General features: G+C 40.9%; 1 protein-coding gene across 6 annotated transcripts in view; it reads right to left on the minus strand.

The window, feature by feature from the left end:
- HECTD4 (HECT domain E3 ubiquitin protein ligase 4) overlaps nucleotides 1–23,688 on the minus strand; it is a 170,675-nt gene extending 146,987 nt beyond the window's left edge. For all 6 annotated transcript variants that reach the window (XM_027566620.1, XM_027566619.1, XM_027566623.1 and 3 more), the window contains exon 1: nucleotides 23,239–23,688. In XM_027566620.1, the coding sequence (XP_027422421.1) occupies nucleotides 23,239–23,415 (177 nt within the window). In that variant the 5' untranslated portion in view covers nucleotides 23,416–23,688. The remainder of the gene's footprint in view (nucleotides 1–23,238) is intronic.
- Nucleotides 23,689–26,764: the final 3,076 nt, after the last annotated feature.

Here is a 26,764-nt window from a genome sequence, read left to right on the forward strand (position 1 = left end):
CTTTAAAAGTCAGTAAAACATTAGCATCACCTAGCCTCCCTCAAGGCTATTTAAAAAAAAAAAAAAAAAACTTCTGAGGGAAATAAGAAGGAGGTTGGGAGGAAGAGTGACAACAAGCAGGGAAGGGCTCACCGCAGGGCTGAGCCTCATTCAGATCATCTATATGAAAATACCAAGGCCCCAGAGGGATATGGCCACGGAGTAACACTTAGTCACAAATAAAATTTTTTCTCTGCTTTATTTAGGCACTTGAAAATACAGGAAGCAAACGGAAAAAAAATTTTTAACTGTCAATCTGAGTTATAAACACAGAGAGCATAATTCTGATCCTCAAAAACTGAACAGCAGAAACTGGGGCAGAGCAGTGAGGAAACCTTGTCTACAATGAAGAAAACACCAGGATTCCAACAAGTCAGTCGCCGAACGGCTGGAAGCATACTTGTTTTCAGGTTAACAAACGTTGGTGACAAGGATGAAGTCACCAGGGATTTCGTATGAATCAGACTGGGTAGCCCCCTAACTAGGAGCCACCATTAACCAGGTTAAAACAATGCTGACCTCTCTAGCAATATTATCTTTTTGTTCTTGGCTGTGCCACGTGGTTTGTGGGATTGAACCCAGGCACTCGGCAGAGTGAGTGTGGAGTCCTGACCACTGGATCTCCAAGGAGTTCTCTCTAGCAATATTATCTTGACAGCTTTGCAGTTCTCAGGACCAGTGTGTGGTTTTGTTACAGTCAAGGAACAACTTAATAACAGGTGAGGGTATCTTACTAGGAATCTTTCTAGGCTAATGAAATTTCCATTAATTTCCATTAATTCCAAACCTGGACTATTTCCTTAAATTCTAAACATGGTACCTGGGAGAATGGGCTTCCTTGGTGATTCAGTGGTAAAGTCCACCTGCCAATGCAGGAGACGCGGGTTTGATCCCTTGGTCGGGAAGATTCCCTGGAGAAGAAAATGGCAACTCACTCCAGTATTCTTGCTGGGATAATCCTAAAACAGAAGGAGCCTGGTGGGTAACGGTCTCTGTGGGTATGTTAGTTGCTCAGTTGTGTCCGACTCTTTGCGACCCCATGGACTGTAGCCCGCCAGGCTCCTCTGTCTATGAGATTTCCCAGGCAATAATACTAGAGTGGGTTGCCATCCCATCCTCCAGGGGATCATTCTGACCCAAGTATTGAACCCAGGTCTCTTGCACTGCAGGCAGATTCTTTACCATCTGAGCCACCATGGAAGCGTGAGTAACAGTCTATGGGGCCACAAAAGAGTCAGACGTGAAGCAGAGTAAACAACAACCTGGGAGAAAAGACTCTCAAATTATTAGCCCACTTAGAGACTAGTGTCTTCCAGCTCTGTCATAGAAGAACATATTATACCACTAAAAGAGTTCTAGTTTCTTCTCTTCCATATTTTCCAACACAAAGCTTTTCCTTGAATTTCAACACAACTGCTAACAGAGATAAATTGAGTTATTTAAAAAAACTACAACCAGATCCTTTCATGCATCAAAGCAAAATCCCAAAATAAATTCTAAATTTTGAAAAGTTAGGCTGAAAGAACATTCATTTCCTGTCCTCCTAGGATCTACCTGCTTCTTAGTGACATTACAGAACTATAACTTTTTAAATGTGAAGGGTAATCTTCACCTCATCAGCCAGACGTGCCAAAATGTAACACATGCTCAACAGGATTAGTAATGGTGGGTTTTTTCCCTGAAGTTCTTCAGCCTGACTCCTAAAAGACACAGAAAGAGAGGAAAACCTGGATGTGTCATTCAAACGCTCCTAGTAAAACCAGGGAATGACACTTCAAATCTCAAATCGTTTTAAGTCCTCACTTCAAAAATACTCTCAAGCATGGTATATGCTGGTTATTTCAAATCCTAGCTCAGTCTCAGACACCATGGCTATTAATAATTTGATCTTTTAAAAGAATGAAGTTTTGCCATTTGCACACATGGATGGACTTGGAGGATGAAATAAGTCAGACAGAGAAAGAAAATGCTGTATGGTATCACCTACACGCGTAATCTAAAAAAAAATACAACAAACTAATGACTAGAACAAAATAGAAGCAGACTCACAGACATAGGAACAAACTGGTTCCCACTGGGGAGTGGGAAGTGGAAAGGGGCAAAACAGGAGTATGGGATTAATAGGTACAAACTATTATGTAGGGGAAATAAGCTATAAGAATATATTGTACAGTATGGGGAATATAACCAATATTTTATAAGTATAAATAGACTATAACCTTTAAAAATTGTGAATCACTACATCGTACACCTGTATAAAATACTGTACATCAACTACACTTCAATTTTTTTTTTTTTTAACACTTCAATTTTTAAAAACAAAACAAAACAAAAAAAGACGTAACCAGGGGACTCCCTTGGTGGTCCAGTGGTTAAGACTCCATGTTTCCAATATAGGGGGTATGCGTTCAATCCCTGGTAGGAGAACTAACATCCCACGTGCTGCATGGCACAGTCAAGAAATTTTTAAAAATAAATTAAAAAAAAAAAGAAAATTTGAGCCTTGTCCAAATAAAATTGAAACTCAGAACAAAAATATTTGATCTGCCCTACAGAGCAAATATTTATTCTAACATTTAAATAAGCATAAGATTAAGGATGTTCCAAATAGGATTTTTTTAATGTGTCATTCCATTTCATTTTATGGACAAAGATTTATCCTATTACGTTATGTGTATGGTATTACATGGAGGTAGATGGTACTGCCAAGGAAAGAGCAATCCTTTAAGGTTTCTCAACATTCAAATAATTTTTTCAATTTGCCAAAATGAAATCTCATAAATCCAAGGGATTCATTTCTAAGGATTCTTGGTTATAAACAGAATTTTTAAAGGGGTGACATTTGAGGAGAATCACCTGGCTTAGTCATTGACCTCTCTTTATCCTTACATAGGGAGTGGCAATTTCAAGGTCTTGAATAATATGAAAAATGTCCCTCAAACCTGTAAACCAGGGTAAGCTAAGAACCTTTGATACTCTATACTTACTATGTCATATGTAAGCTCAACTACAATTTAATTCAATTAAAAAATCAGGACAAGACTAATTTCAAAAAATAGTCACGGATTGCTAAAAATAAATAAATATAAAGGCTATCGTATGTGGCATTCAATTGCTTCAAAATGGGAATGCCAAATATTATAACTGTGTACTTTCCAAAAGCTGAATGACATGAGAAAACTGACAAAAGCCCCAGTGCTTCTCACTAGATCTTCTCCTTTTATCCAAGAAGATAATATAAGCATACTGCCATGATGTATTCAAATATTTATGGATATGGCTTGCTACCAAAAAGTTTAAGTTCCTTCAACCTTGCTAAGCTAAGGGTTTAGGAGCACATTAAATGTTATAAAGGAACTCCAAGAATCAGTGCAATTATGTATTACAGTTCTACCCTGTATAAATCTCTCTTCAAAGCACAGGCTAAATTTAAATAGGAAAAAAACCTGAATTACTTGTATTTGAAAACAAGCAATGTCAATTTTAATCACCTCATTTCTATAAAGTAATGTTTCATTTATCTACTACTCAGATCTCTAGCATCCTTACCCAAAATAAATGCAAACTTTTACAAAACAAGGAAACATTTGGTTTTTTTGAGAGCCTGCTGCTGCTGCTGCTGCTGCTAAGTCGCTTCAGTCGTGTCCAACTCTGTGCGACCCCATAGACGGCAGCCTATCAGGCTTCCCCGTCCCTGGGATTCTCCAGGCAAGAACACCGGAGTGGGTTGCCATTTCCTTCTCCAATGCATGAAAATGAAAGGTGAAAGTGAAGTCGCTCAGTCGTGTCCGACTCTTCTCGACCCCATAGACTGCAGCCCACCAGGCTCCTCCATCCGTGGGATTTTCTAGGCAAAAGTACTGGAGTGGGGTGCCATTGCCTACTGTATGCCAAACATTATGTTAGATAATTCTATATCAGTTGCTTCTCAAACTATCTTGGGTGATTCCTGGGTCGGAAAGATTCCCTAGAGAAAGAAACGGCAACCTACTCCAGTATTTTTGCCTGAAAAATCGCAAGGACAGAGGAGCCTGTTGGGCCACAGTCCAAAGGGTCCCAAAGAGTCGGACATGACTGAGCACACATGCACAATGTAGGACAAAAGTTTTCTAACAAAAAGTGAACAAAAGTGAACAAAAAGTGAAAAAAAACACAAAATGCAAGTCCCAAGTTTTATTGTTACAGATATAAAACTAGTCTAGCAATCTGCTATGAAGTTTCTGAATGTTGATTCTCAGTTTCTGTACTTGCCTTGTTGTTACAGGTAACAGTTCATGTTAGTGGCCCACACGTAAATATGCAACCATTTAATTTTTCAAAGTAATTTTCAAAAGTCTCCAAACTCTTAGTAATAATCACAACAGGCTAAAGGAACTCAGTGTCTCCTGAAAAAAAAAAGCTAGATTACATGATCTCAAGATCCTCTTCAGCCCCACACATCCTACGATTCTGAATGCTGAAGATGTGACATGACCAGCAAATAAAACCCTCACTGCCTAAAGACAGCCAATTCTGTCACAGCAATGGAGTGACTAAATGAGGAAAGGCAGTAAAGCAGGGCACTCAAAGCTGGAGCTCTGGAACAACCCAGAGGGATGGAGTGGGGAGGGAAGTAGGAAGGGGGTTCAGGATGGGGGGACACGTGTGCACCCGTGGCTGATTCATGTCGATGTATAACAAAAACCACCACAAAATGTAAAGTAATTACCCTCCAATTAAAATAAATTCATTTAAAAAAAAGAGGAAAGGCAATAAACAGGGGAGAAGAGTAAGCTCAGAAAAAAGGAATAAGAATTTACTGGGAGGCAGATACTGACAGTGAGATGCAGCTGAGTAAGAAGGATAAACACCAACCACAACAGCTTTTATCTGGGAGAATTCGGGTGGGGTGGGAGCGGAGTGCAACTCTCCTACAAATTAGTCCCTAAAAATTGGACACTGTAAAAATTAAATCTAAGTCATGAAAAAATAAGCTTAAAATACAACCAAGAAATGGAAGTTTGGACAGGTGACAGAATGTTGGCTAGATGTGTGGGTTAATGCCAAAGTCTATTGGCTTAACCACTGGACTCAACCTTTGTGTCTTCACATCCCCTGATGACTCCTACATTTAGAAGTCCCAGATCTGTCACTGACTCAGTATACCACCATTCTTTAAATCCCAGAGGGTACCATATTCTGCATAGCCCCATATATTAACATGCATTCTAAAAACAGCAGGCAAGAAAAGAGCCATACAACACAGTACTTTATACGCATTTAAAAATCAGTCCTGTGCAAGATATATAGTTGCTTATCATGTAGGTGCCTATCTGACTCCAGTAGCAGGCAGGGAGACATTTTAGCACCAAACAGAAATACTTAGAGCAAGATGAATCTCTAGACCAGAATTTGGGAGAACCGTTCTAGTTCTGGGTAACGCTGTATGCCCCAATTATGTGGAATTACCACACAGTCCTGCAACCAGAGAACCTCTGAACCAGGAAGTCCTCTGTCTCCTTTGCCATGCATGGCACTCAAAGCAGGGGTTTCTATCTCTGCTCTCTAGAACTGTGTTACACATATAGCTGTTTGTATCTGTTTGAAAGATTCATTGTTTAACTTGTTTCCAAGTTTTCCCACTGGTCTGCTATCAGAGCTAAAGCTGCCCTTGGTAATATGGCTATTTTTGTTTTCTAATATGTTTAAGTTTCTACCTTTTTCATACTCTAATATTCTCAAAAGTACAACCTCTATCTCCTTTGTGGATTGCTGCCTTGTGGAAGCTAATTTCATCCAGAGGGAAGAGCAAAGGCTCTGAAGAAGGGACCCACCAGCCTGACCTTGAGGAACACCAGGAGGCCCAGGTGGCTGCAGGGGCGTGAAGGAAAAGAAAGGGAGCATAGTGGGAGCGAAATCCCAAGGAATCTGCTAGGCACTGGCTTGTATGTGTATTAAATACCTCTGTGGGCACCACTGGCTCCTGCCAGGGAAGAAAGGCTAGGAAGGAGACTTTCCCCTGAACTCCCTTTTGAACCCTAATGATTTTAAGCCATGCGTTGCTTTCCTAAAATTTTTAATAAAGCACCTCAAGAAGTCACAGACTTCACATGTAATTTATATATTACATAATCAAAAACATGAACCTGACTATGCATATAAAAACACACAAGGAAACAATCCTATTAATTGATACAGTTACAGCACAGTTCTGAAGCCTCTCATTCTGACTTATGGTAAATAAATGTAGATGGTCATATATCTGTGTTGAAGCATACTTAAAAGAATCTCACTATTTATAAAAATAATTTCCCTAATTTTAAAAACCTTTTCAACAGAATTGGCTAAATATCCAACAATTGAGGAATGGGTACATAAATCATTGAATATCCATATAATGAAATACCATGCAGACTGTAATATCTATGCAGGTATTAAAAATTATATTCTCAACAATACTGAAAGTTTTAGAGAAATGCCCCCCAAATAACATCAATGTTAAGTGACAAAGGCAAGATACAAAATGCATATAAAATGAACCTGATTTCTTAAAATATCTCTGAAGTGTACATGCATAGAAAAAATTCTGAAGGGAAACACATGAAATTATAAATTAATCTCATCTCTAGGGCAATATTATTTTCTTCTTTACACTTTTTTTTACATCTTGCAAGTTTTCTAAAATTATAATATTTTAATTTTTTTAATTGTAAGCATTTTATAATATTTTAAATAAAGTATGATTAGTAGCATTATGCTAATTAGTAACTAAATCCTGTAAGATAACTTTTGTGACAGTTCAGTCCTCAAGGCACCACTGCCACTCAATAAAAGCTGATAAATGGTCACAGTTGACTGAAAGCCTGAAAAATAAACAAAAAAAGCCTCTATGTGGAAAAGTTCAAAATAAACACAATAATGCTTAAGTTCACTACCTAACCACAGAACAACTAAGTTAAACAAAAATTCATTCAAATTCATTAAGAGTTTTAGAATTATGAGTAAAGCAAGGTATTGTTAATTAACTTCCTCTAATCTAGCTGTTTTCAGAAATCTCTTGTGAAGTGAAAGTCACTCAGCATGTCCAACTCTTTGCAACCCCATGGACTGTACAGTCCATGGAATTCTCCAGGCCAGAATACTGGAGTGGGTAGCCTTTCCCTTTTCCAGGGGATCTTCCCAACCCAGAGATTGAACCCAGGTCTCCCGCATTGCAGGTGGATTCTTTACCAGCTGAGCCACAAGGGAAGCCCAAAAATACTGGAGTGGGTAGCCTTTCCCTTCTCCAGGGGATCCTTCTGACCCAGGAATCGAGCTGGGATCTCCTGCACTGCAGAAGGATTCTTTACCAACTGAGCTATCAGGGATATCAGGGAAGCCTGATAGCAGGGAAGAGATTCAGAAACCTCTTGGGAATGCATTATTCCTATGAAAAACTGCATTGTACTCTACACAAAATTAAAGATGTTAACCATCATATTATCCACACTCCTGCATTACCAACATGTATTACAACTGCTGGAATGTGTTCAATTTTCTTACCTAAAATGCAAAGCACAACCACAATTAAAATTCCTTAAGTCTCACCTGAACTATTACTTCAGTTCATCAAAAATAACTACCTATTCTTATCTTATTCTCTGTTAATGAATTCTTCCTCACCTATGTCCTCAACTCATGATGGTGGTAGTGGTTTAGTTGCTAAATTGTGTCCGACTCTGGCAACCCCATGGACTATGGCCCTCCAGGCCCCTCTCTCCATGGGATTTCCCAGGCAATAGTACTGGAGTGGGTTGCCATTTCCTTCTCCAGGGGATCTTCCTGACTCCAGGATTGAACCTAGGTCTCCTGCATTGCAGGTGGTCTCCTACATTGCAGGCAGAGTCTTTACAACTGAGCCACCTTCATTAAATCACACTTTTTCACACATTTCAAATGCACCTTTTAAAATTCAGTTCAATCAATATCCAATTTTAGAGCTGCTGCTATATTAGTAGGTACTTGATGTATAATATGAAATGGCTATTCTCAAAGAGCTTATAGTATGATAACTTTTACATAAAGCAGTGCTACAGAGATACAGAAGAGAGTGTGACTACCTCTAACCATAGGCATCATGAAAATTTCATGTAGGAGTAGCATTTGATCTGCCCCTTGAAGGATAAAGAGTAGGGTGTCAAAGGTGAAGGTGGGGTACCCCAGGGCAATGGAACCACATGACCCAAGACTGTAGGAGTAAATGTGGTCAATTTATAAAATATGGGGGAAGGCAGGGCAAGTATTAATGATACAAGACTGGAAAGCTAGATGGAGCCAAGACATAGCTATGTTGAATTATTTTATTTTGTAGGAAATGGGAAGCTGTTGAAGATTTGAGCAAGGAGGTAACATAACTGTGCTTTAGGAAGATTACTCTGGCAGCCTGTGTAGGCTGTGCTATGTAGTTATTATTTAAAATAGCTGCCATTAATTCCTGTCTCAGAGATAATAAGTTATTAGGACCAAATGCTACCTAAAGCAGAGTTATAGTGGAAAATCGCTTCAAGAAATGAAACAGAGTCCTGCTGCTGCTGCTGCTGCTACTGCTAAGTCGCTTCAGCTGTGTCCAACTCTGTGAGACCCCATAGACGGTCTCCTACCAGGCTCCTCTGTCCCTGGGATTCTCCAGGCAAGAACACTGGAGTGGGTTGCCATTTCCTTCTCCAATGCATAAAAGTGAAAAGTGAAAGTAAAGTCGCTCAGTCCTGGCTGACTCTTCGCGACCTCATGGACTGCAGCCCACCAGGCTCCTCCATCCACGGGATTTTCCAGGCAAGAGTACGGAGTGGGGTGCCATTGCCTTCTCCGAACTAATTATATTACCTTGGACAAATCATTTCACTTCTTTTAGTCTTTTTTCCTAAAATAATCAATATCTCCTCTACTGTCTCATGAAGCCACTGAAAGGATGAAATGAAAATAGTATGTATGGAAACCCTTGGAAGGCTTGCTGGCCATAAGGTCTCTGTCACAAACACTCAACTTCCTTGTAGCATGAAGGCAGATACTACGTAGAGGATGGACTGGGTATGTTCCAATTAAACTTTATTTATAATGACAGCTGGATATGGCCATGGGGGCCATAGTTGGCTGACCTATGTATACAGAAGCACTGTCCAATAGGTGGAACACATATGGAATTTAATATTTTTCCAGCAGCCACACTTAAGATAAAAAGAAATTAATGAAATGAATTTTAGTATATTTTAATTTAAATAATACATTTTATTTAATCCAAAATACTATCATTTCTACATTTAATCCATTTAGATGTTATTAGGGAGATATTTCGGAGAAGGCAATGGCAACCTACTCCAGTACTCTTGCCTGGGAAATCCCATGGATGGAGGAGCCTGGTTGGCTACAGTCCATAGGGTCACAAAGAGTAGGACACGACTGAGCGACTTCACTTTCACTTTTCACTTTCATGCAATGGAGAAGGAAATGGCAACCCACTCCAGTATTCTTGCCTGGAGAATCCCAGGGACGGGAGCCTGGTGGGCTGCCATCTATGGGGTCGCAGAGTCAGAAATGACTGACGTGACTTAGCAGGAGCAGCAGGGAGATATTTTGGGCTTCCCTGGTGGCTTAGCTGTAAAGAATCCACCTGCCAATCCAAGAGACACAGGTACGATCCCTGGGTCGGGAAGATCCCCTGGAGAAGGAAATGGCAACCCACTCCAGTGTTCTTGCCTGGGAAATCAGACAGACCCTGGTGGGCTACAGTTGCTGGGGTTGCAAAGAGACAGACATGACTTAGCAACTAAACAACAGCAAAGGGAGATATTTTACAACTTTTTTGGATGAATCCTCAAAATCTGATATGTTTTTTACACCTTCAGCACATTTCACTCTGACTAGCCACATTTGCAGTGCTCAATAACCACATGTGGGCAGTAGCCACATGTACCCACTGGACAGTATAGTTCTGGAGGCTATTTAAATAAAACTGCTAAACTTTGACAATACAAGCATAAAATAACACTTTGAACCATAAAAGAAACCACAATCACATAACTGTACTCTACAGAGATGAAAACAAATTATTTTCGAGCTTAAAAAAATAATGTTCTCCTGGGATACCAACAGTTACTGGTTGAGGCCATTTGTTTAAAATGGTTCATTATTAGCAGTATAAGATACCAATATAAAGTACGTTGATTAATTTTTATTTCCATAGTTTCTGTTGACCAACATTCTCCCCAGATAAGGGGGGAAAACCCCAAAATATTTGGTTAACAAAAAATTGTTCTATTTCAAAAGAACTGCTTGTCATTTTTTAGCAAGTATTCAATTTTCTTTTTTAAAAAAGTTTCCTTTTTAATGGTACCATGTTTAGCAAATGGGCAAAAATCAGATCACCCAGGAAAATTATTATTAGCTAAAAGCTTACAGTTAGTAGGTAATGGAAAAAACTAGGAGAATAACATTTGCAACCACAGAAAACATTAAGAATTTTCCAACATGTGGTCACTTTTATTTCAAACAATTGCAAACTATGCTGGTGTTCAGTAAACCGTGACCAAAAAGGGAGAGATGCTGGCAGAAAGAGAGTCTATCTCTGAAGGGCTTTTAACCCTCACATGTTTGGTGATGCCGACAACCCTTCTCAGGTAACATTTTTAAATGCATAAAACAAAACACATGGAATTATAAAAACCAATTACAGTATACTAAAATACAGTTACCAAAATACTTTAAGAAAGTATCTGTGACATCAGAAACTTCATTATTAATTCATACATTGGAATAACAAGATCTAACAGTTGCCATAATTTCCAAGTGGTGGTGAGGCAAGCACCACCACAAGTATTGTTTAATACTTCAAGATATGTTCAGCAACCATAATAGCAATATGATTTGAAAATATTCATGATTTCTATGGACTTCCTTGGCAGGTCAGTGGTAAAGAATCTGCCTGCCAATGCAGGAGACTCAGGTTCAATCCCTGGATTGGGAAGATCCCCTGGAGAAGAAAATGGCAACCCACTCCAGTATTCTTGCCTGGAGAATTCCATGGACAGAGGAGCCTGGCGGGGTCACAGAGTCGGACACGACTGAGTGACTAAACAACAACTGGTTACAAGGTCACAGGTACTGCCAATACTAGGGTTTGTTGACTCCACTCATAACCGAAGGAAATGCTGGGGAAGTGGGTGGGAGGGAGGCTTCAGAGGAAGGGGAGATATATACACACACACACACACACATATACATATGTATATATATAGTTATAGTTATGACTGGTTCACGTTGTTGTACGGCAAAAACCAACACAACATTGTACAGCAATCATCCTCCAATTAAAAATTAAATTTAAAAATGAAGGAAATGCTGAGTTCTAGCTAAAGGTAGTAGTAAATAAAGATATAATTTTCCCCATACAAGTTCATGGGACTCCCCCCCTCCCCCATCGAATTCTATTCATGTTCAGAATCCCTTTCCCCTAAGGGAAAGCAAACTTTTATTATAAGCTCATCAAAAAAAAAAAAACTTCCTTCAAAGTTCCCCAAATGTATATTTACCTTTCTATCACATATTTTGCTCCTTTTCAGATTAAATAAACCAGTAGTTGTCTTTCAGCCACACCACAACTGGATAATCAGGAAAGAATTCATATCAAGAACTAAAGAAGGTATTTATTCTGTTAGAGGCCACTGTTTTGATAAAAATATGCTGACACAGATTCTCCTTTAACATTCTTAATGATTTTATCTCACAAGTAAGAAAAGCAAATATATCTAAAGATAGGAGGTCCAGATTTTCTATCTGTCCTATAAATAGCTATACCTTTTATATTAGACCTTGTTCATTTGAAATCAGTCATGCAAACTACAGAGCTCAAAGAAAATAAAGAAAACCCAGAAAAGGTCCATTACAAATACAAGTTGAAAGTTCATATTGATATTTTGTTGGTATAAAACCACTACTTGAACCATGAATCTGTAGTTATTAGGGTTGCTAAACCTACAATTTGCATAAAATAGTCTGCAAATACCATATCTCTTTATTGTTAATCTAAAATTGCTACACACTGTGCTCTGACCTAATAATTCAGTCAACTGCAGGTTTCAGTAGAAACACCAGGGATTCAAGTGTGTCCACTTTAAAGTGTCCCATCATGGAACATTAATTAATTATTCTACAATTGTGCTTTAATAGCACTTCATAAACTCAAAGCTCCACACAAATATTCAACATTACTGGGAGAGGAATCATATAGCACTGTATTAAATAAAAATCTCCTTCAATTATAACTGCTAATAACAATGGGTTGCAGAAACACACTTCGTTGTTGTTGGTGCTTTTCCTTTTTTAATTTTATTTTTTACTGAAGTATAGTTGATTGAAACATACTTTTAAGTTACCACAAATTAGCAATTTACCAAATTTTGTCGATAACACTCAAAAAAAAAAAAAAAAAGAAAATTACACTCCAAACATTAAAAATCTTTTGGATTTACAATAATATATATAAATGTGAATTTAAGAAGAAACTACTAAAAAGTGAGTTAATATGGCTATTTCTGGATAGCGCAATCAAAGGATATTTCTTTTCTCTCTTATACCTTTAGAACTCCCTCCAATTTCTATGACATCCATGTATTACTTATTTATAATCAAAAAAGTTTTGATAGCATAAAAATATAATGAACTTACTATCAATTATTTTCCATACAGGGTAAAAAACAGAGAATTACTCCTTACATTGGCATGTACAAGAGAAAAATTTAAGACAATCTGAGTCCAGACAGTCTGCCTAACAGCTACTCCGCACTCTACACTCACTGGGGGCCACTGCATCTCCTCCCAGGGTGGGCAGCTCCCTGGCTCTGCTGGCCTCTGGCAGCATCCCCAGACCATCAGAATACACAGCTGTTGCTCTCGCCTGCCTATATATGGACATAGTCTGTATTCACTGGATTACTGACTAACATGAGTACATGCCAGGAGGTGAAGGCAATCGAGCCACCAGAGAAGTTCTCTGAAGTGAAGTGATAACAGCTAGGCAACCTCACAGAAAATTCTGGCTTCTTTCAGCTGACTAGGATTTGGCACGCATGTGCAGGTACCCAGTTACATCTATTGGACTCATCTTTGGGAGCAAAAGCCACTGGCTTAAGCAAATGATAAATTTAAGCAAATCCATATGTTCTACGAGGGTGTGAGGAAAAGAGGCCTATCAGAAGCCCTGTTCTTTGGGTGCATGAACTGGGATAGCCACTCTGGAGAGCAACTTGGCAGTATCTATTCTAATTTAAAATGGTCACCTGTGACTCAGCAATTCTACTTCTCAGAAATTGCTCTAGAGAAATACTCCCACATGTGCACAAACAGGCATACAAGGATATCCACTGAAGGATCATTTCCGTATGTTTGTTTAAATATTTATCTGGCTGCACCAGGTCTCAGTCGTGCACTTAGGATCAGCATATGGGATTTAGTTCCCTGACCAGGGACCGAACCCAGATCCCCTAAATTGGGAGTGTGGAGTTTTAGCCACTGGACCACCAGGGAAGTCCCTGAAGGACTGTTTTAAAGAGAGAAAAACTGAATTCAAACAAACAAAAAATACTCATTGTGGGAAGCCAGATAATGAACCGCCCTCAAGATGTCTGTACCCTAATCCCTCAAACCGGTGAATGTGACCTTAGAGGGCAAAAGGGATTTTGCAGATGGGATTAAATTAAGGACCCCAAGATGGGGAAATTACTCTGGATTATCTGGGTGGGCTCTAAATGTAATCACAAGGGACCTTGTAAAAGGGAAGGAGTCAGTCAGAGGAGAAGGTAGGATGACCGATCAGGGACGAGGGTGATGTACTTTCAAGTTTTGAGGAAGAAGCCACAAGCCAAGGAATACAGGCACCCACTAGAAACAGTGAAAAAGGCCCAGGAATGCATCCTCCCCTAGAATCTCGAAAAGGAAGCAGATCTGTCAGCACCTGACTTTAACTCAAGGTGACTCATTTAGGACTTCTGATCTCCAGAAATGTAATAGGTAAGTTCATGTTGTTTTAAGCCACTAAGTCTGTAATAACGTGTTAGCATAGCAACAGGAAACTAACACATCCGTCAACAGGGGAACTGCTAAATAAACTATGGTATTTCTGGAGTCTTGTGCAGCACTTAAAAAATGTGGTAGATCTATATACATATGGAGACATAGAAAACCAAACCATTGAGTTGTTTTTTTTTTTTTTAAGAAGTGAGTTATACAAAGATATGTCTAGCATCAAATCTTTCATGCAAAAAAGAAAAATAATAAAAAAGTGTCATGTATACATACACACACACACAAACATACACATTCAACAATGGTCTTGAAAAGTATGTAAAAAAATTATCATTGTCTTAACTGAGCTGGGGAGTAGATGAAGACAGGATTAGTGATGGTAGTCAAAAGGAACTTCAGTTTCCCCTGCATTTTTTATAAGAATGTATTCATGTGCTGGTTTTTAAAAATATAATGAACACATAAAAATGCTAAAAATGCAGGATCAAAGTAATAGTTACACGATTTCTGCAGGTTTCTCTCCTTTCTAAGTAATTATGCATTTGTCTCATAGTTGATCACCTGCTGTTATTTACATTTGTCTACAACCACTGACTAAACATCTTGCAAAGCAGACTACACTCCTTGTGTTCACCCCACCACCACCATTGTTAAAAACAATCCAGAAAGAGGGGCAAAGGGGAAAGACAGCATGGGGTATATGCAGGAACTGACAGTCCCTTTATAGTGATCACCACAGGCACCTTACCAGACTTAGGAAAGAACAGGTGCGTGACAATTCACCCAGTAGCCCTGGTGGTATATTGTGATAGCCAATATGGAAGTCAAGAAGACAGATAATAATCAGAACTGATTTATTTAGCAAAAGCCTAGGCATACAATTCGAGGAAAACTGAATGAAGACTATTATCTCATCTGCCAGCCAGATTCCAAACAAACTGGGAAGGAAGAATATTCCAAAGGGATCATAAACACACCAAAAAAGCACAATACCCATTATTCACTACTAGAAAAAAAAAATGTTGATGGGATACTTTTGCTTTCATATACAACAGGCAGTTAACTCAATATACATGAAATAACTTCAGCAACATAGCACCTTCCAAAGAGAATGTATACACTGTAAGTACATAATCACATCCATTCTTATTTAATTCTTACATTAACCCTATTATTATCTCCCTAGTACAGATGACTAGGCAGTCTAACAATGGTTTTCAAGCCTCGACCCTGGGCTGGAATCAGCCAGATCTATTTCAGCCTCAGCATTACTAGTAACTGTATGACCTTCCTCAAGTGACTTCATTTCTGTGCCATGGCTTCCTTATTTGTAAAATAAATAACAATAATACCAACCTCATAAAGTTTCAGTGAGGATTAAATGAGATAGTGGGTGGGAAGTGCTTAGCACAGAGCCTGGCCTGCAATATGCTGACACTGTCGTCCTCCTGGTGGCAGAGGTGGTGACAATGATGACAGAGATGTTGCAGTGGAAGAAATCAGGGATGAGCAAAGGTAACTGAACTTGCCCAAGGTCACGCAGCTAGTAAGAGTGCAGAGCTAGAATTTCAATCCCAGTCTGACTCTCTGAATCTGATTGTAACCTCTAGGCAATACTACCTCCCAAGGTCTTCAGATACTTCATCCTAACTTCGTAGCTAGCCAGCCAGGCCTGAGAATGTTATTTTTTATTCAAGTATAGCTGATTTACAATGTTGTGCTAATTTCTGCTGCACCGCAAAGTGACTCAGTTATACACGTGTAAACATTCCTTTTTATATTCTTTCACCTGAGAACCACTGAGCCATTTGCTGAACTGAAAGAACTGTACCAAAATTCAGTGACTCTTATTCCAGTGCTCATTAAATACCTGATAATTAATTCTCTTGCTGAACAAAGGTAATTTATTCATTTACTCATTAACTCTCCCAAATCTAGAATTTGAATTTCTCTGAAAGTACATAAACACTTTCCAAAGATTTCTGACCAAAGGATAAACAGGTGGTAGTATCCTCCTAGGAGAATAGATCAACATTTATGAATTTAAATATCATCTCAAAGATTTTATTTGAGCGTAATGTAAGTATTCAAAGCCTTGTCTATTTCAGCTGACCACCTCCAAGCCCAAAATGTTCCTTCCCTTATATGACAAGACAATACCAAATCAAAGAGATATTTAGTCTTTTTCACTTCCTGCTGCTGCTGCTGCGTCGCTTCAGTCATGTCCGACTCTGTGCGACTCCATAGACGGCAGCCCACCAGCCTCCCCCGTCCCTGGGATTCTCCAGGCAAGAACACTGGAGTGGGTTGCCACTTCCTTCTACAATGCATGAAAGTGAAAAGGGAAAGTAAAGTCGCTCAGTCAGTGGCTGACTCTTAGCGACCCTATGGACTGCAGCCTTCCAGGCAAGAGTACGGGAGTGGGGTGCCATTGCCTTCTCCGTTAATAAAGTATTCTGGGCTTCCATGGGTTTTGTTTTATTGAAGTATAACTGGCATACAATAAACTACACAAATTTAAAGTGTACAATTTGAAGAGTTTTGACATATGTACACTTACAATATGAAATCATCACAATCAAAATAGGGAACATTACTATCAGCCCAAAAATTTCCTCATGGACCTTTGTAATCCCTTCTCCCAAACCTTCCTGCCTGTCTCCATCCCCAGGCAACCACTGATTTGCTTTCTGTAACTGCAGATTAGTTCACATTCCCTAGAATGTCATATACATCTTACAGTGTGCACTCTTGTAAGACTGGGTTCTTCCACTCAGCATAAATCCATGCTGTCAGTATCAACAGCTCGTTCATTTTTATTGCTGAGTAGTATTCCATTATACGGGTGTACCACATCTGCTTACCCATTCACTTGTTGATGGATGTTTTTATTATTTCCAGTTTTTGGCAATCACAAATAAAGCTGCCCTGAACATACATGTTGAAGTCTTTACATGTTGTTGGGGGTTGGGAGCGGGGAGGTGATGAAGAAAGGGGTCCTAATAAACAAACACAATGAAAAATGAGAAACACTAAGCAAAATGCTTGGGTTCAAAATTAATCTAAACTACAGAGTAAAAAATATCTTGGCTACCTTAAGCAAGTCAGTTAGTATCTCTACCAACACCCATATGTATGCTGCTTGTCCCCACTTGGAGTTTGTAAAGTAAAATGTGACAGGAGGCTGAAATCTTTTGGAACTCCCACAAAGAAACTGAGACCTGGGTTCGATCCCTGGGTTGAGAAGATCCTCTGGAGAAGGAAATGGCAACGCCCTCCAGTACCCTTGCCTGGAGAATTCCATGAATGGAGGAGCCTGGTAGGCTATAGTCCATAGGGTCGAAATGAATCAGAACTGATGCTTTTTCCTTGTAAATTCCCTTTTGTTTAGAAGGACTAATGTACTATGAAATGTAATGCAAAATATTTTGAGTTCAATAATATTTGAGTTGTCATTTTTGAGCTATTGCTTTTTTTTTATTTCTCTTATATTTATATTTATTTCAACACTTAACAAATAACTTCCTGCATGCTTTCACTTTTTGCCAACAATATAAAATGAAATACAGATGGCTATTTTAAGGGGCTTCCCTGGTGGCTCCGTGGTAAAGAAATCACCTGTCAGTGAGGACATGGGTTTGATCCCTGGGTTGGGAAGATCCCCTGGAGGAGGGAATGGCACCCCAGGCCAGTATTCTTCCCTGGGAAATCCCATTGACAGACAAGCCTGGCGGGCTACAGTTCTTGGGGTCCCAAAAGAGTTGGACAGGACTTAGTGACTAAACAACAGCTATTTCAAAGGCCAAGAAAGAGCTTCACTCTGCATCTTTAATTCACTCAGAGTAGATTCAAAGTTCCTATCTACCAGGCCCTGCTTGATCTGCAGCCCCCACCTCCATCCAATCATTCATTCTCCTCTCCCCCGTTGCTTCCTGGGCTCAGAGATCCACACTATGGATGCTAAGGCTGCTTCCCTCTCAGTGAGCTGGCTCTTGCTGTTCTCTGTCTGGGATGTGCTTCCTCTACTAGCTATACGGTACACTCTCACTACACCAAAGCCTTTGACTATGTGGATCACAACAAACTGTGGAAAATTCTTCAAGAGATGGGAATACCAGACCACCTTACTGTCCTCCTCAGAAATTTGTATGCAGGTCAAGAAGCAACAGTTAGAACCGGACATGGAACAGACTGGTTTCAAACTGGGAAAGGAGTACATCAAGACTGTATATTGTCACCCTGTTTATTTAACTTATATACAAAGTACATCATGTGAAATGCTGGGCTGGATGAAGCATAAGCTGGAATCAAGACTGCTGGGAGAAATATCAATAACCTCAGATATGCAGATGATACCACCCTTATGGCAGAAAGCGAAGAGGAACTAAAGAGCCTCTTGATGAACATGAAAGAGGACAGTGAAAAAGCTGGCTTAAAACTCAACATTTACAAAATGAAGATAATGGCATCTGGTGCCATCACTTCATGGCAAATAGTGGGGAAACAATGGAAACTGTGACAGACTTTATTATCTGGGGCACCAAAATCACTGCAGATGGTGACTGCAGCCATGAAATTAAAAGACGCTTGCTCCTTGGAAGAAAATCTATGACCAACCTAGAGAGCATATTAAAAAGCAGAGACATTACTTTGCTGACAAAGGTCTGTCTGGTCAAAGCTATGGTTTTTCCAGTAGTCATGAATGGATGTTGAGAGTTGGACCATAAAGAAAGCTAAGCTCCAAAGAATTGATTCTTTTGAACTGTGGTGTTGGGGAAGACTCTTGAGAGTCCCTTGGACAGCAAAATCAAACCAGTCAATCCTAAAGGAAATCAACCCTGAATATTCACTGGAAGGACTGATGCTGAAGCTGAAGCTCCAAAACTTTGGCCACCTGATGTGAAGAACTGACTTCTTAGAAAAGACCCTGATGCTGGGAAAGATAGAAGGCAGGAGGAGAAGGGGATGACAGAGGATGAGATGATTGGATGGCATCACCGACTCGATGGACATGAGTTTGAGCAAGCTCCGGGAGTTGGTGATGGACAGGGAAGCATGCCGTGCTGCAGCCCATGGGGCTGCAGAGAGTCGGACACGACTGAACAGCTGCATTAAACTGACACTCTCACTTCTTTCAGGTCTCAAATGCCATCCCAGGCTTTCCTCTCTTGCCCACTGCATGTAAAATAGAGCCCTCCCCCATCCCCATTACCCTCCATCCCTCTTACCCAGCTACACTTTTCTCCATAGCACTTATCATTTGACATAATGTATACAAGTCCTACGTTAAACAATATTTGTTACTGTCTATGCTGCGGCTACTGCTAAGTCGCTTCAGTTGTGTCCGACTCTGTGCGACCCCATAGACGGCCTCCTACCAGGCTCCTCTGTCCCCGGGATTCTCCAGGCAAGAATACTGGAGTGGGTTGCCATTTCCTTCTCCAATGCATGAAAGTGAAAAGTGTGCCTGACTCTTAGCGACCCCACGGACTGCAGCCTACCAGGCTCCTCCGTCCATGGGATTTTCCAGGCAAGAGTACTGGAGTGGGGTGCCATTGCCTTCTCCGGTTACTGTCTATATCCCCCACTAAAATAAAAGCTTTTTTAAGAACAAGGATTTTATCTACCCCTTGCTATGCTCACCTCACAACAGTAGGCTCGGCTCACCTCTAAATTCCATAAACACTTGAATGAATTTGTTGATTAAACACTATTTACTGAAAAATAAACAAACCAACAACAACAACAAAAACCCTTCTGTTTAGAATTCACAGGGAAGAAAATTTTTTTTAATTCAAATGCCCTGCTACTGCTTAAATTAAAATGCTAAGTTAATGCTGATCTACTTTTCAGGATGGGTTCTTTTTTCAGATTGACATTTAACTTTAAGCTACACTTACAGATGAAAAGAACACTGGAATTTAAAGACAGGAAAGCCAGGGTCTAGTCATTTGCCCTGCCATAACTAGCTATGTTGTTGTTGTTCAGTCGCCCAGTAGCATCCGAATCTTTGCGACCCCCTGGACCGCAGCACGCCAGACCTCCCTGTCCCTCACCATCTCCCAAAGTTTGCCCAAGTGCATGTCCATTGCATCTGTGATGCTATCCAGCCATCTCATCCTCTGACGCCCTCTTCTCCTTCTGCCCTCAATCTTTCCCGGCATCAGGGACTAGCTTGCTCCAAGCCAAAACCTTTCCTTATCTCAGATAACTTCTCTCTAAAATGAGGGGAAGGAAATTCTCTGCCCGTGTGATGGTTAGGGCTCTGTGCTCTCACTGCTGAGGGGCCTCGGTTCAATCCCTGGTCAGAGAACTAGGATCCCACAAGCCATACAGTATGTCCAAAATAAATAACATTTTTAAAAAATGAGATTGGTGTTTGACAGAAAACAACAAAATTCTGTAAAGCAATTATCCTTCAATCAAAAATAAATTTTAAAAATGAGATTGGTTTAAAAAATTTTTTTTAATAATAAAATGAGAGAAACAAATATCTCTAAGGTTCCTCCTAAAATTCTGAGACTGTTACAGCTAGTGCAGTCTTATGAAAGTTGCCAATCATAAATCACTTAACTCAGTTTGAGTCTCATCTTTCTAATCCCAAATTGAAAGATTGTATATAACTATAAAATCCTGTAAAAATCGGTCATTTTTACCCAGGTGTCCACTAGAAGGTGTGGCCTGGAAGAATATATTACATAGGGGTGGCAGCATTTCAAAAGTTAGGTGTTTTGTTTTGTTTTTTATTTACCTAGCTGCTCCATGTCTTAGTTGAGGCATGTGGGAGCTAGTTCTCTGACCAAGGACTGAACCTGGGTTCCCTACATTAGGAGCGCAGAGCTCTGGCCACTGACTGCCAGGGAAGTTTCCAAAAGTTAGTTTTTAAAAAGTTAATGAACCTCTAATCTTCCTCAAAAATAAAAAGAATAAGTCACTAGAAAGGAAATAAAGATATCTGTTTATTACCCTATCTTTAACCAGTTATTGAATTTAAAATAATTACAAACATGAGCATCATACATACATGATTAGTAGCAGGTATGTTTGAGACCAAATAGAGCTGAGTTAATGTCAGGCTCTCTTTTCCAGTTATGTGATCCTGAGCAAACTGTATACCTGCTCTGCAGTTTACTTGCCTCATCTGTACACGGATACAATATTTACAACTGTTAAAACAGGTAACAATATTTAGCTACCAGGATCCTTTTTTAAAAAAGCCAAGATCCCTTTGAGAATTTAATAAATGCTTGACACATATGACATACTTAATCAACATTATTGTTATTAAATAAATAAATGTGAATACACCCACACAAAACACAAATCTAACAAAACATTCTTAGCAGCTTCTCCTGATACTATGTTGCCTGTATCACACATGGAAAGAAATGAAAAAAGTTCTGACTATAGTCAGAAGTGTTTATCATCCATACACATATTGGTTTCTGAGAGGTCAGACAACAAAAAAATGTTTAAGAGTTTTAAAAAAACTTCCAGGCCAGAGAGGTTCTTTCTTTTAAAATCATTCTTCTGTGGAAATACCTGGCAAATATTCAGTACATTTATACAGTAAACATCTTAGGAAAGCCAACTTCACGTATTTTTAATGGAGCCTACACTTTTTAATCCTAAAAATAAATAAACTACATACATATAAAAATTTTGGATCTGTGAACTTAGTCTTGAGGAACAAAGAGCTTTCCACATTTCACCTACAAGAGAGCCAATTAAATCCAAAGATTCCACCATCATAGCATAATGCCCCTTGAGCTTTCAAGCAGATAAGACACTCAGACACACCTTGCTTTTTATAGAAAAGGCCCAAATGAGACATGATAAACCTCTAATTCCATGTTAGGAATTCCCTATCAATATGCACATGCCTTTTTTTGGTAGCTAGACTGTAAAATAAGTCATTAGGAGTTCACAGTGGAAATGCTGCAACCTCAACCTCGAATCCAGACACAAAAATACAGAGGACGGTATTCCCATCTCAGACACATACAAATGTCTCCGCCAACGGGATCCCGTCACTGCCCTTTCCAGAAACACACAGTAATGGGGTTTAATCCGTTTCTATAAATGATCGTTGTGTTGAAAGCCAAAGTGCCTGCAAAACCGCAAAACACAAAAAGATTCCTCGCATTCCGTTTATAGCCAACAGACAGGCCAGCCTCTCTGCGCCCTACCCCTGAGAGTCCTCCTTGCGACAATAAGAATTTCGTGCCACTGGATGCTTCCTACACGTCAAAATGTCATCCCGCAAAGTGGAGGTGGGGTGGGGGGGGCAGTGCCTGGATCAACCGATCCTAACGCAGCTCCCACCCCGGGGCAAACACCGGAACCAAGTGAAGTCGGTGCAAAGTTCCCATCCATCCAGCATATTTGGTTTCCTTCTGCCCCCAAACCCAGCGGCACAACTGCTGAGATTTGCTTTTGCACCTGCCACGGCTTCTAAGCCTGGGCTTCTCCTCGACCCCCGAGATCATAGAAAGGCCTTGCGGCCTAAAACGTTCATGACCCTTGCGGAGAGAGCATTGAGGACCGCCGCAGCATCCCCCTTCGCTGTCCACACAGCCAGCTTGCTTCCCTGACAAAGGCCCCGTGCCAATACCCGCACGACACACAGTAGTTGCTGGAATGCCCATCACCGACTGGCAGCTGCCACTACCTTCTCCCGAGAAAAATAAACAACACACACACGCACACACACATACACACACACACACAGCACTGGGGTATAACAACATGGGGAGAGATGTAAAGCGTTAAAATTAAAAAGACCCCGCAGCTAAGCAGCCTGGGTGTGCCCTGGAAGTGCGACCGAGGGGCCCGTGGGGGAGGGGAGATAGGGCCCGGGAGGCGGCGGCTGCTCCTCTGGGGCGTGAAGGCCGGGCCGGGTGATGGTCTAATAAAGTGCTAGGAGTCGGAATGTTCAAAATGAAACCACAAATGAAACCCCGGCGGGCCTGAGGCCCCGGGTGGTCTGCAGACCAGCGGCGCGGCCCGCACCTGCCTGCCCAGAGCCCACCCACACACACACCTGCCAGGGCAGCCTTCTGGGGCCCTCGGGGTCCGGGGTGAAGCGGAAAGAAGGCCCGACCCCAGGGGTGCGGGCCGGGTGGGCTAATCTGATGGTGGAGGCCAGGGGGCAGCCTCGCTCACCTCTAAGTCGGTGTCGGCGGCCTCCGGGGCCCCGAGGATCTCGCTGGGCAGCTCGGCCAGGTCGGTGACCCGGATCAGCCCGTCGTGCAGGAAGATGGTCTCCTCCTTCACCGAGAGCCACTGCGCGGAGTCCGCGGCCGCAGCCGCCGCAGCCGCCGCGGCCGCCGACGAGCCCATGGCCCCGGCTGAGGGGTTGGCTGTGAGGAGCAGCCGCTCGGCTCTGCGAGATGCGAGCAAGAGCCGCCGAGTTCACCAGTCCATGGCAGCAGCCGCCGCGCCCGCCTGCAGCGCCCCGCTCGCCGCCTAGACCGTGCAGCTCCGCCCTAGGAGGTCCGAGCTGCCATCCTCCCACCCCTGGCCCCGGAGACCCCGGCCCCGCCGCCGCCGCCGCCCTGAGGAACAGGATCCGCCTCTGCCGCTCGGCAGCCAACTGTCAGTGAGGCGCCATGTTGGGGGCGGGGCTCCCAGCATGCCCCGCGGAGCGGACAATACCGGCTCCGCCCACTCATCTGGCCCCGCCCACCTACCGAAGGCCCGGCGACAGCCAGGTTGGCTGGAGCTCCGCCTAGCCTTTTTCTGCATCTTGCCCTCAGAGTGACCTCCCACGTCCTTACACTTCCAGGGCGCCCTACGTCTGCATTACTCCAGGAGAAGAGGGCAGCCTTCCTCTACTCTCCTCCCCTCTGCTCATGTGTGTACCCCTCTCTCTCTGGCCCGAGTCCCACCGTGGGCACCTGGGCAGACACGTGGAAGTTCACGGGCTGCTTGCACGTTTAAATAAGATATATGCAAAAATATGGCTCACAGTAGGTGCTGCAGTTTGTTCATAAGCACTTGGTCGAAACGCACAGTAGGTGCTACATATTCACTACAAATTCTTGTACCCAATAAGCACTCAAAACCTGGTGAAAATAAAGCACCGGTCACAATGTCTGGTGTCTGGCCCTTAATAAATGCTCCAAGAGGGAGTTAAAATTATTCTTATATTCCATCACTATTCAACACTGATTGACATACACCTTAAAAATATGCCAGCCATCCCACTTTTATTAAAAGAAGAAAGGAAAGAACTATGTGTTTAGAGAAAAATGTGTGGGAGACTATGTACTAAACTGTTAATATGAATTGCCACACAGAGCAGAACTAGCCTGGAATGGCTGAAGTAAGATGATCTTTGTATTGCTTTTATACTTCAAAAAAAAAAGCAGTCTTTGGTATCAAAGGACTTGAATGCATATGTCCACCAAAATACTTGCACAGGCCTAGATGTCCATCCATACATGAATGGATAAAGAAGTTGTGGTACATATATGCAATGGAATATTACTCAGCCCATAAAAAGGAATGCATTTGAGTCAGTTATAATGAGGTGGATGAACCTAGAGCCTATTACACACAGTGAAGTAAGTCAGAAAAACAAGGACTGTGTGTTAACCATATATGTGAAATCTAGAAAAATGGTACTGATGAACCTATTTGAAGGGCAGCAGTGGAGACACAGACATAGAGAACAACCTGTGGACACAGTGGCGGGAGGAGGGGATGGGACAAACTGAGAAAGTAGCACTGAAACGTATGCATTACCATATGTAAAATTAGATAGCCAGTGGAAACTTGCTGTATGAGGCAGGGAGCCCAAATCAGCTGCTCTGTGACAGTCTAGAAGGGTGGGATGTAGAAGGGAGAGTCAAGAGGGAGGCTAAATATGTATACCTATCGCTGATTCATGTTGGTGTATGGCAGAAACCAATATAACATTGTAAAGCAATTATCCTCCAATTAAAATAAATTTAAAATTTTAAAAATCTGCATAGGGAAGTTTATAGCAGCTTTATTCATAATTGCCAAACCAAGATGCCCTTCAGGAAGTGAATGGATAGATAAACTGTGGTACATCTGGACAATGGAATATTATTCAGCACAAAGAAGAAATGACTACCAAACCATGAGAAGACAATACACTGTATTATTCCAACTATATCATATTTTGGAAAAGACTAAACTATGGAGATGATAAAAAGATCACTGGTAGCTAGTGGATGCAGAAAGGGAGGGATGCAGAAAGGCAGAGCACAGAAATTTTCAGGGCAGTGAATAGTACTCTGTATAATACAATAATGATGTATACATGAAATTATACATTTTTTCAAAATCATAGAATATACTACACCAAGAGGGAGCCACAATGTCAAATATGGACTTTAGGCATTATGATGTGTCAGTTCGGTTCATCAGTTGTGACAAATGTATCACATGGTGGGGCATGTGAAAATGGGAGAGATTATGCATGCATTGGAGCAGGGAGTATGTCTGATATTTCTGCATCCTCAGTTTTTTTTGTGAACCTAAAACTGCTCTAAAAAATAAAAGTTTTCATAAAGAACGAACGAATGAGAGCATTAAAGAGCAAACTTTTTGATCCAGCAATTCAACTTTGAGGAAGTTGTCTGAAGGAAATTATCAGACTCACAGTCCAGGTTGAACACACAGGGATGTGCAGCTCAGTATTGTTTATAAGAGGAAAAATTATAGTCAGATTAAATACCCAACAGTGTGGGACTGGTTAACTATTATAATGGTATATCTGAAACATGGAATATTATGATGCCATTCAGAATAATGCTTATGAAGAATATTAATACAAGTGAATGTTGATGATGTATTGGTAAATGGAAAAAATCAGGCTAAAGTAGTAAAGAAATTTTGAAATTTAATTGTGCTTGCTGTAAGACTGCATTTTTAAAATTACATGCATGCATGACTGTAGATGTAAAGACAGGGAAAGTATCATGTCTGACAATATTTTGGTAAATTTCAGCAATGCATTTACAGGAGATGCACTACATTTACAGCAGTGCATTGACTGGGAGATGAGTGGTTTGTGCTTTGCAATGTTTTCCAAATTTTCTTTCTCAAGCTTGCATTACTTTTGATAAAAGCAAAAAACAAAATCTATTGAACATCTAGGAATGGAGGTACCTCCACTCATATTTCTATCATACTATCCTTCTGAGTATTCTTACATTTTACAAGGAACTGAAGCTCAGAATTAAGTGACTTGCACCCACCTAGAATTTGGCAGAATTGAGATTTGAACCCCTGACTGGCTCCATTCTCTTCTGCCTCCCTCCCAAATAAGCAATTCATATGCATTGCACTGTAACAATCTCATGTGCCTTTCAACGATTGTTAATTTCATTTTCAGGATATTTATCCCACATGCATGTGTTAAGCTCCTAGCAAGTATCAAATCCTGGGAGGTATACAGAATGGAGATATTATTACCCCCATTTTCGGCTAGGAAACCAAGGCTCAGTTGGATGCTTTAATCAATATCTCACAGACAGCAAACACCAAATCTCAGATGCGAACCTAGTTTGAGTCTATAATCCCAGCTTTGTTTTTTAAAAACGTTTTCTTTTGTATTGGTGTATAGCCAATTAAGAATGTTGTGATAGTTTCAGGTGAACAGCAAAGGGACTCAACCATACATATACCAAACTCCCCTCCCATCCAGGCTGCCACA

This window comes from Bos indicus x Bos taurus, chromosome 17 (genome assembly GCF_003369695.1).
Source record: "Bos indicus x Bos taurus breed Angus x Brahman F1 hybrid chromosome 17, Bos_hybrid_MaternalHap_v2.0, whole genome shotgun sequence".
NCBI lineage: Eukaryota > Metazoa > Chordata > Mammalia > Artiodactyla > Bovidae > Bos > Bos indicus x Bos taurus.